Raw genomic sequence first — 11,306 nt, 5'->3', positions numbered from 1 at the left:
ATGGGTATGAACAGACATGAACATATCTGATCAGACCTGAAGACTCATGCTTGTTTATATCTGATTATTTTTCCTCGGGGTATAATATGGAAGTTACTGACCAATCTGATTACACTGAGAGAAAAACAAACTTTTTAAATCATGTTATTTTCTTACCACTGCACAGAAAAAGATTTCTTGGTGCAGAAAATATTTTGCACTATGAAGTGTAGACAAAAATTTTCTTAGGACTGGAAAAATTTTTTGGCGCAGGAATTTTTTCTCACAAGTAAAAATTTTCTTGGGACGAGTGAAAATCTTTTGTTCCAAGAAATTCAATTTTTTTCTCCGTGTAATAGAAACATCGAAGCTTTGACTCAAAGTTAATTGTAAAGTTAGTAATTGTAAAACTTAAGTACAATAAAAACTATCTGACTATTCTTTTATGTCTGAAATAAACTAAGATTTATTTATTAAAAATTTTGTAGCAAAGTTATTTTCAAGTTTGAACTTTTAAGAACTACTTATGGGTCGAAAGAGTTGAGGTTATATTTAAATTTGAATTGAACCAAATTCAAGCCCGATATTCTAGGCATGAATTCTAAAATCATAGAAATCACTGATCTGTTACCTTTTTTTTCGGCTTTTTGCCAAAATCGCCTATTTAATTTTCATGTTTCGGTTTCTCGCGAAAACGTAGGGTAGAAACACTAGTGAAAACTTTAAGAAATCGATATTTTATCGATTTTTAAATATAGTGAAATAATGTATCATAGCATGTAATAAATTATTGATTGATAAAACCATAGATGTAGGGATGACCGAGGCACGTCGGACCCCTCGGGGTGGAATAAATTTAAAGATCTAATCAAGCGCGAAAATGTTCAATAAAATTTTCATAGTACGCCATCTGTCATCAACATTATCAACTATATTATATTTCCTCACCTGATATTCACTTTTGGCTGCTAATTGCCGTCAACTTGACCTCTAAAATCTGCGGCTGGAATCGGATAGCAAATTGACAGCTAAAAGTTGAAGTGCAAGTTTTCCGACCTGACAAAAGTTGACATCTTTGCTGTCATATTAAATTAGCATCTGCCCATGAAACTGAATCAATTTACCCAAAATTCACCCCCGCAATTAGACAGTAAATTGGACCCTAAATGCCATTTTAGCTTGAAATTGACAGTAATTTGACAATTGAAATCACCGAAATTTACCCGCAATTTGACAGCAAAAGTTGGAAAGAAAAATTTGCAGTTAACTTTTTCTCAATTTAGAGGTCACTTTTATTACTAGAAAAAAAACCCTAATATGTTTCCTTAAATTTTCGTTAAATTTCCGTCAATTTTGGGCTTTTCTGTTTTTGACGACAATTTGTATACAACTTATGAAGTGAACTCGCATTCTAATTCGGGTAGTAAATTTACGTCAAATTGTATTGCAAATTGTATACAAATTGTCGTCAAAAATGAAAAAGCCCAAAGTTGACTGACATTTAAAGAAAAATTCACGGAAATTTTTGCTGCGCAACTCTAAAATTATTTTTACAAATTTTAAAATTCCCTGGTTTTTTTAACTATCGATTGTTGGTGCCAACCAAACAAACAAACAATATACAATAATAATAATAATAACTTAACCTAGTAATTTGTGTATGACTGTGCGATGTGACCGGAAATATGCCCTTTGCGCAGCCTCACATCATTTTCTCCACTATCTCACTATACATATATTTATATATACATATATGTATAATATATAATAGTCAAAATCTATAATAAAGATGGAGGATAAAAGTCGAGTTGTGGATCGTGAAATTAAAAAAGAAGACAATCATGATAAAAACGCTAAAAGTAAAAGGTATTTATTGTCATATAACTTATAATAAACATATATAGATATATATTATGTATAAATAATATTAATTTTAATTTTTTGTATGCAATAATTCATATTGTTATAAATATTTTCACTCACGCCCTTTGCCCGGCTTCTAAAAATTATTTTGTCATTTAACTGAATAAAAAAATAGAAATTTTCATCACTTGCTGATAAATTTATATATTTATGATTCATGAAAATTATTATTAACCTTTTTTTTTGCTTATTTTCGAGTAATTAGTTAATTATTTCTGTGTTGGTAATTTTGAATCCACTGGCGGGAACTAAAAATTATTTGAATTTTAAAATTGATTGAATTTTTTTATTAAAATTAAAAATTAACTAACGAGTATAATTATTAATTATTTATGATTAATATTGATGGTTAATCATTAATTGGTTATTTAGTTCGAAAAAACGTGACCGGAAGAAAAAAAATCAGACGGTCAATTCAAATGATAACAATCAATTGATAAGTCCGACAATGACAAGTTCGGAGACCACGACGACGACAAATGCGTCGGGTGAGGTACCTGGTGCTTGTTTTTCAATAAAAGAAATACAGTTGGCCATGGAGGTCTTTAAGATGCAGCACAAACCGGCTAAAACGCAAGAAGAGGCTATGCAGAAAACTTATCAGTTCTGGAGTACACAGCCGGTACCTAAAATGGGTAATTTTATTATTATCATTTTTTTTTTTAATGTATTAATTATTTTCAGAAAAATTTCAGAATTTTCCGCCCTTTAATACAATACTAATTTTAATAGGGCTTTACAGTAATATATATAAGTTATTTTATTAAAATACACGGTGTCTCAGCGACCCTAGTGTAATTTTATTATTTATTTAAAAAACGCGGGGGAGTTGAGCTTTTTTATTATTATTTTCGTAATCTATGTATTTTTTTACATAAGATAGAACAATAAAATTACACTAGCAAATTAGTTTCTACAACGGGTAAGAGTAAAGTCATTGGACTAAGCTCTTGTAGCAGTATAGAATACGAGAGCTGACTATTTAGTGACAGGAATGGTTACTTAGATCTCGAAGTTTTCATTAACCTCCAGAGTACTCAGTCCTGTTTTGACATGAACTATTACTAAATTCATGTCTTTACTATTCTTGATTGACACTTCAGACACATATGAAGTTAGTAATCGTTCATGTCAGAACAAGACTGAGTACTCCCTGACAGCCAACTTGTCGTCAAGTTGGTCGCAACTCATTTACCCCAACTTTCTGATCAGAAACTCTAGCTATCAGGGCTGCTCTGGAAGTTAATGAGAAAAAATCTAAGCAACCATTCCTGTCACTAAATAGTAAGCTCTCGTATTCTATAGAGCAACAAAAGCTGTGCTAAGAGTTTTGAACTATAAACGACGACAATTTTAACATAAACCGGTCATATGTTTTATTTACTGTGTAGCACAACACAAGTTACTGTTTAAAAAGTAATAGAACGTTTTAAGCAATGACGTACTCCTGTTCGAATATGAATCTGTCATATTAAAATGTATTTTTCTCTATATTTTTCGTCGATTACTGCGCAGAACAGTAACCAGTACTGTCTATTTATTTCCGTGTAAGATAATTTAAAATAAATAAAAAATTTTTTACTCTGAATTTCGAAAAGAGTTTTTGTTGAATGTCAAAGTTTTGAAATTTTATAAAGTCTTTCTTACTATTTATGTGATGGTATTTTAATATGAGAAATATTTTTTAATTTTGACTAATAGACATCACGTGAAGTCTGAAATCATATTTTATTCTATACTACGCACTGTATTTTTTTTACCACCTGCATTGATACTGAGTTTTAATATCTGGATTAGGCCCGAAAAATAGACTTTTTTTTGAGTTTCATGAAAAATTTTTAAAAGGTCGCTCTCAAATTTTAAAAATTCAAAAAATGATTTGAATAAAAAAAAACCTAAAAATGTAATTAAAAAATAAAAAGTATGTCTCGGGTTATATTTTATTCGTTATGACACAAATTGTTGGTGGAAAAATCGATGTTTTATTATTCATATCTAAGGGTCGCTCGAAAGAGTCGAAAAGACAGGACTCGAAAACATTCAAATTTCTTGAGCGACGTTTAAATATTTAAATTTTGCGCTGAAATTTTCAGCATAGTCATCATTTTACAAATATAAACTATTGCTGCCACGAGAAAAAAAAAAAAAATCCGAATTTAAATAATTTCGGGAATTTTTTAAAATTTTGAGCGACTACACAAATTTTCATATGAGACTTAAAATAATTAAATAGCCGATTTTTTTTTTGCAACTCTAATCTGGAATCAGTTGAAACAAGTTAATTTCTGACTGATGTCTGACTCGCGCGGGGAAAAAAATAATAATGTATTTAAAAAATAAAAACATTAATAATTATAAATTATAGATGAAAAAATATCAATAAACGAACCGATTGAACCGAACAAAACATCAATAAGGCCAGAGCCTTATTCATTGCCAGCTGATTTTCAATGGGATACTTTAAATCTTGACGACCCACTTGTTCTTGCTGAACTCTATACTCTACTATCAGAAAACTATGTCGAGGATGATGACGCCATGTTCCGATTTGATTATCCTCAAACCTTTTTAAAATGGTAATTTATATTTATTATTTTTTATACAAATTTTCATAATGAAAATGTTTGATATACTATTCATTTATATTTTATTAAAGGGCATTGCAACCACCTGGCTGGTGTAAAGAATGGCACTGTGGTGTCCGTGTATCTAAAAGTGGACGTTTGGTTGGTTTTATATCAGCAATACCAGCAACATTACGAGTTTATGATCAGTAATTATTTCATTTTATTTTTCTAAGTTCAACAATAAATTTAACTTTTAATTGATATCTTTAATCAGAGTCGATAAATTCATTGCACACCTTAAGCGCGAAGCGCTGAGTGTAATTTATGAACGGTTTTTTTCGACTATTTTACTCACACAAAAATATTTATACACTCTTTTAATTACACCGAAATAGGTCTAATTGTATACTAGCATACAGATAATTTATTAAGGAACAATTTGAACCCGATCTTAAGTCGATTCGTTATTTTATTAGTTTCAAATAAATTATTTTAACTCACGAAACCAGTGCTGTCAATTGTTAGGATCCCGGAAAAAATAGCCCGTAAAAAATAAAAGTAAAAAAGACAACCATCAACTTAATCCGAAAATTTTAGAGGACATTTTTTGTAGAGCATTTTATTTCCTGCAACTTATCTTAGAGAAAATTTTCGATATTTCTCATAGGTCGTAAGTTATGCGCAATTAACTGAAAATTTAATATAATTAATTTTAATCAACAAAATTTAGATTATTTAAGAAAATTTTCAGTTAATTGCAAATAACATACGACTTATCAGAAATATCGAAAATTGTCTCTGAGATAAGTTGTAGGAAATAAAATGCTCTACAAAAAATGTCCTCTAAAATTTTCGGATAAAGTTGATGGTTGCGTCAAAAAATTTAAAAAATGTAAAAATTTATCGTCAATCTAATTTTAACTTCGAATTACTTTTGAAGAAATAAAAATATCGAAAAATTATAAGAGACCTTTTTTGTAGAGCGTCAAATTTTCCATAAGATTATGTCTTGAACATTCAAAAGTATTGGTCCCACCATGAGCTACAAAATTCCAAAGCTTAAAAAATAAATTTTCCCATGTTATTTAAACGGGAAATAGAAAATCGCGATGCGGCAGTTGTTAATATTAATATCAAGAGCTCAAACTTTCACAGTATTTTTTTTTCGTCATTTCCTACAATATTTTCGATATAATGAAGAAAAAAAAAATTAGTCGATTTTTTTGAATCAGTCCAATAAACATTTACCCAGGAAAATTTTAGTCATAATAATAATAATAATAATAACAATAATAACAATAATATTTCTTTAACATAGTAAGAGTTAGATAATGGTAGATCAGGTAATCGGAAAAATAGCTCCGGAAAATATAGGGTAAGTCATGCTGTTACGTTTGCAAAATAATAAAAAGTTTTATTTTCATCTGTGAGGCTTCGCCCCTGGACCCCCTTGGAATACCTTTTTTCCACGGAAAAAATTAACAAGAAATTGAAAGACAATGTAAGACATGATACGATGGAATAGTAAAGCAGAAAATGAAGTTCCACATGAGATCGGTAATCAGTTGAAAAATTGATTTTCCGAGCCTATTTTTTCCGGATCTATTTTTTCCAAGTCTATTTTTTCCGATTACCCAATTGTTACGCATGAAACTTCGTAGACACGATAACTCTCGATAGACACAATTAATCAGCCCAACTTCTTTTTTAATTATCTTTGTATTTCTTATCACAAGAACTCTATGGAAAATCACTATCTAAATCCTTTTAGTTTAATTGTAATTAATTGAAAACGTAAAACTGATTATTAACGAAAAATTTAGCTGCCATTTTTATTTTTACTGTTATTATTATTTCTTTCATTTTTTCTCTCCATCAACTACTGGCAGCAGCACTAGCGTAACAGTATAGGTTTGAAAAAAAAAAGAGCGACATTTAAGACAAAAACGCGGGATATTTAAAAAAGAATGCTAATAAAAAAATATTAAACTGAAAATAAGAAAAAAAAAAATCAAATTGATAATTTGTAAGTTGACTAAAAAAAAATAAATTAATATTATAAAATAAAAGTAATGACTAAAAATAAAGTGAGCGATTGAGGTGTGCACTTCTGGATTTTCTAACATTCTTTTAAATTTCGTTAGATCGAAATTTTTTAATTGACATTTATCGATATTTTTTAAAAGTATAAATAATTAATTTTTTTTTTCAGTACACAAAAAATGGTGGAAATAAATTTTTTGTGTGTGCACAAAAAATTACGATCAAAGCGGGTCGCGCCAGTGCTGATTCGTGAAATAACAAGGCGAGTTAATTTACAGGGTATATTTCAAGCCGTTTATACGGCTGGTGTCGTACTGCCAAAACCAATCGCGACTTGTCGTTACTGGCATCGCTCATTGAACCCAAAGAAGCTGATTGAGATTAAATTTTCTCACTTGTCGCGTAATATGACAATGCAAAGAACTCTTAAATTTTATAAACTACCCGAACACCCGCGAACTCCAGGATACAGAAAATTGGAAGAACGTGACGTCAATCGAGCCCATAAGTTACTCAACGAGGTAATTCACTTTCCTAATATTATTATTACTGTTTTTATTATCACAAATACTGATAAAATTTTTTTTATTGTTCAAGTACCTCGAGAAATTTGACTTGGCGCCAGTTTTTACAAAAGACGAATTTCGACACTGGTTTTTACCGCAGGACGGTATAATAAACACTTTCATTGTTGAAAATGATGGTAAAATAACAGACTTAGTGAGTTATTATACATTACCAAGCTCAGTAATGCATCACCAAGTGCACAAAACATTGCGTGCTGCCTATAGTTTTTACAATGTTTCTACTAAAACCCCATGGGTTGAACTCATGACTGACGCATTAATTTCAGCCAGAAACGTAAGTTTAATTATTAACCATAAGCGACTAAAAAAATTACGTACACTGTAAAAAATCGAGCGTGAATTCGAAGGGTCAATGTCTCTTTTTTATCACGCAATTTCTTAGTAATATTTTCTCGTGCAATATTTCATCCCGGCCATAATTTCTTACGGTAAAGATATCTTCAGATATATTTCACTCTCTTAATAGAAATACGGGAGACAACATTTTTTTTTTTCACGTGCATGTGGAAAAAACCATAGTTCAACACAAAAAAAAAATTTTCGCGCAAAAACAAAAATTCTATGTCGATTGCGGACCTAATCCATTGAAAAATTCGATTTTCCCATTTAAATAACACGGGAAATTTTTTTTTTAACTTTGAGTATTTTTAACTCGTTAACAAATTAATAGATCGAATAGACTAATACATAATTTTGTAGGAAATTGAACGCTCTACAAAAAAGATCTCTTATCGTTTTTTGATAAATCCATCTGTTCAGAAGTTATTAGAGCGTGAAGTAAAGTTGGAGATCTCTTTACTTTTCCGGCGAAACTATCAGACTTATCGCAAAATGTTATCGGGTCTTTTTTGTTGACAATTTTATTCTCTACAAATGATTATCAGTAAAGTTTGGGTATATAGGTGTCAAGATGTATCGCATAATTAATTTTTGTTCGAGTAAATTAAGTTACGAAAGTTTTTGTCGTAAGAAATTTTTGACGCGAGAAATTATCGCGGATAAAAAAAGGCGGGGAGTCAATTTGAAGTGAATGTGGGTTTTAAATCTGAATTTACTCCATCACTCGGAGTTCTGGATAAAGGGGTCGGGGGTCTAAGGAAACGTGACGTTCGCAGCTCATCAAACAATTTTGAAAATTTTTCCCGGTTTCTTTTAAATTTTATTTTTGTTACGATAAAAAGTCATTCGTTTCATACTTGTAAATATATAAATATTTCTATGTATATTAGGGTGAGCCAAAAAAACCAACCTATCGAATTTACGTCTTAAAAAGGACTTATATATCGAGAAAAAAATTCTTCCATTGGGCAAAATTTTTAGCTTAATTTTAAAAGGTGTCATTTGAAATTTCCCATTTAAATGACATGCAAAAAATTTTTTTTTTATTAAAAATATTACAACTTTTGAACCGTGTGAGACAAAAATTCGGCTCTAGAATATTCTTGTGTGGCATTAAATTTCTTAAAAAAAAAGTCCTGGGAGTCGAATTTGTAAACTTGATATTTCGTATACTAACAGGCCATCAAAGTCTAGAGTAAACAGAATCATACAAATTTAAGGCTTTATTATTAAAAATATCAATACTACGAGAAAATTTGTTCTACATGTAGTGCAATGAAATCACCAACAATATCCACGTTGTAACAAATAATATTTTGTTATCGATCACAATAAAAGAAAAGTATTTGGAAAATCCAAATACTTTTCTTTTATTTGTATGATTCTGTTTACTCTAGACTTTGATAGCCTGTTAGTATACGAAATATCAAGTTTACAAATTCGACTCCCAGGACTTTTTTTTAAGAAATTTAATGCCCTACAAGAATATTCTAGAACCGAATTTTTGTCTCCCATGGTTCAAGAGTTATAATATTTTTAATTAAGAAAAATTTTTTTGCATGTTATTTAAATGGGAAATTTCAAATGGCTACCGACACCTTTTAAAATTGAGCTAAAAATTTTGCCCCATGGAAGAATTTTTTTCTCGATATATAAGTCCTTTTTAAGAAGGGGGGTCTAAGAAGGTAAAATTTTGCGAGACGTATTTAATGAACGGCCTCGTATATAAATTTCTGTTAAATAAAAACTATTGACAGCATTGATAATAATTATTTGTTTATAAATTACAGCTGGACTTTGATGTGTTCAATGCGTTAGATCTAATGGATAATAAAGAATTTTTAGAAAATCTTAAATTCGGTATTGGCGACGGCAATCTTCAGTACTACCTCTACAATTGGCGCTGTCCTAGTATGACACCCAACAAAATTGGATTAGTCTTGCAGTAGACTAATTGACACCAGAAATAAAATAAATTCACACAAAAAAATAATTAAAAATAAATTTTCTTTTTCAAACTCACAAGTCCCGACTCACGTGTTTATTTTATTTTTAATTTAATAAAAGAAAATAAAAATAAATTAATTAAAATTTTTAAAGTTAATAAAACTGTTGCTTCATTAGACAGTAATGGAAATTTATTCCAGTGAAAATAAATATTTTTTTTGTTGCTCATTTCATTTTACTTTCTAGGGTTTAGACCTATGGGATTTTTTTTTTTTATGATGTAGATAAAAAATTTTTTTTGTAATAAAAAAAGTTTATGTATCTTGAAAATTTTTTTTTTAGTAATTAAATGAATAATTATAATTAATGTCGAACTTTGTTTTTATTATTACAAATCGTTAGAAAAAATTTTTAGGCATAATTTATTTCAAGTAATTACTAGATAAATGTAATTAGTAAATTTTATTATTTTTAACTGCATGTTAACCTAAAAAAATAATTTCATTTTTTTTATAATTTTTAAAATATTTTACCTATTAATTTTAGAATTAAATAGACCGTTAATTTTAATAGATCTTTTTGATTCCTGCCATAATTAACACAATTAGTTTAGTAATTTACAAAATATCAACAAGTCGTACATTCGTACTTCCGCACAAATCGACTGAATCCTGTGAAAAATCTCAGTCCCCGATTTAATATTTTTAATAGAAATAATTATTTTGTACTGCTATTAGTATTTACTGAGTTTAATATTTATTAATAATAAGTGCATTTACGATATTGTTAATAAGTCATCAAATAAATTTTTATCACTTTCATAAACTTTAATTATTTGAATGTGATTTTTTTTTCCCATTAGTTAATAAACTATTTAGTTTATTCTTGTGAGTAATTTTATATAAGTTACGGCATGAAAAACCAAAGTATCAGATTTTTATAGTGTAATAGTTTTATGATTGTAAAATACAGTCGAACTCCATCCACTCGGATTCCATTATCTCGAAACTTCCCCTCAATCTTGACTCCCACTCCGAGCTACGCTGTCTCCCACCCAATACTATACATTTGTATGTTCTGTCTATATTTATCTATATCTCATTCATGTAGATGTAAGAGCGCATGCGTTATAGTTTCCTTTTAAAGAAGAAGGGGCATCCGTTAACTCGGAAATTCAAAGAAATTTCCGCTCCTCTATAAGCTAACCGTACGAGTTAATGGAGTTCGACTGTAACATCAATTCCTAACGAATCCGAATAACGATAAGTTACCGTATTTGATCGCAAATTGATGTAATTTTGAGCAAATTTACCGCATTTCACGGTAATTTGAGCTAAAATACGGTAATTTACGGTATAATACCGTAATTTGCGGTACTCCGAAGAGTTGCCGTAAAATATCGCAATATTGTAGCAACTGTACCGTAAATTTGTCGTGAAAATGCGGAATTTTACCTAAATTACCCGCAAATTACTGTATTTTGCCGTAATTTGAATCCGCTAGGGATTTAATTTTATTATGGGATAAAAATGATATAAAAAACTAAACTACCATACACGGAAAGAAAATTATGGGAAGTTTTGCTATGCATTATGGGAATGGTTCCCATAATGGTATGGGAATAGTACCTATACTACTATAGGAATGGTTCCCATAATGATATGGGAATGGTTCCCATAATGGTATGGGAACTATTCTCATACTATTATGGGAACCATTCCCATATCATTATGGGAACCATTCCCATAATGGTATGGGAATCATTCCCATACTATTATGGAAATAGTTCCCATATTGGTATAGGAACTATTCCTATAATATTATGGGAACTATTCCCATAATGTTATGGGAACCATCCCTATAATATCATAAAATTTTTTTTTTGCACAATAGTGTAGAAATTTCCCAAAATTTGGATTTT

The 11,306-nt window shown here is 29.6% G+C and overlaps 1 protein-coding gene across 1 annotated transcript; it reads left to right on the top strand.

The window, feature by feature from the left end:
- Positions 1 to 1,688: 1,688 nt before the first annotated feature.
- LOC130665360 (glycylpeptide N-tetradecanoyltransferase) lies at positions 1,689 to 9,660 on the top strand. The gene is made up of 7 exons (XM_057465695.1): positions 1,689 to 1,845; positions 2,275 to 2,537; positions 4,268 to 4,478; positions 4,559 to 4,675; positions 6,682 to 7,033; positions 7,110 to 7,373; positions 9,229 to 9,660. The coding sequence occupies exons 1-7, from the start codon at positions 1,769 to 1,771 to the stop codon at positions 9,385 to 9,387; spliced, it is 1,443 nt and encodes a 480-aa protein (XP_057321678.1). The 5' UTR covers positions 1,689 to 1,768; the 3' UTR covers positions 9,388 to 9,660.
- Positions 9,661 to 11,306: the final 1,646 nt, after the last annotated feature.

This window comes from Microplitis mediator, chromosome 3 (genome assembly GCF_029852145.1).
Source record: "Microplitis mediator isolate UGA2020A chromosome 3, iyMicMedi2.1, whole genome shotgun sequence".
NCBI classification, from domain to species: Eukaryota; Metazoa; Arthropoda; class Insecta; order Hymenoptera; family Braconidae; genus Microplitis; species Microplitis mediator.
This window is presented reverse-complemented; position numbering and strand designations above follow the sequence as displayed.

Excerpts from the sequence above, each read along its gene's own strand:
- LOC130665360 (XM_057465695.1), top strand. The coding sequence starts at position 1,769 with ATGGAGGATAAAAGTCGAGTTGTGGATCGTGAAATTAAAAAAGAAGAC. Across the intron at positions 4,676-6,681 it reads ACATTACGAGTTTATGATCA|TACACAAAAAATGGTGGAAA; the intron begins GTAATTATTTCA and ends TTTTTTTTTCAG. Across the intron at positions 7,374-9,228 it reads CATTAATTTCAGCCAGAAAC|CTGGACTTTGATGTGTTCAA; the intron begins GTAAGTTTAATT and ends TATAAATTACAG.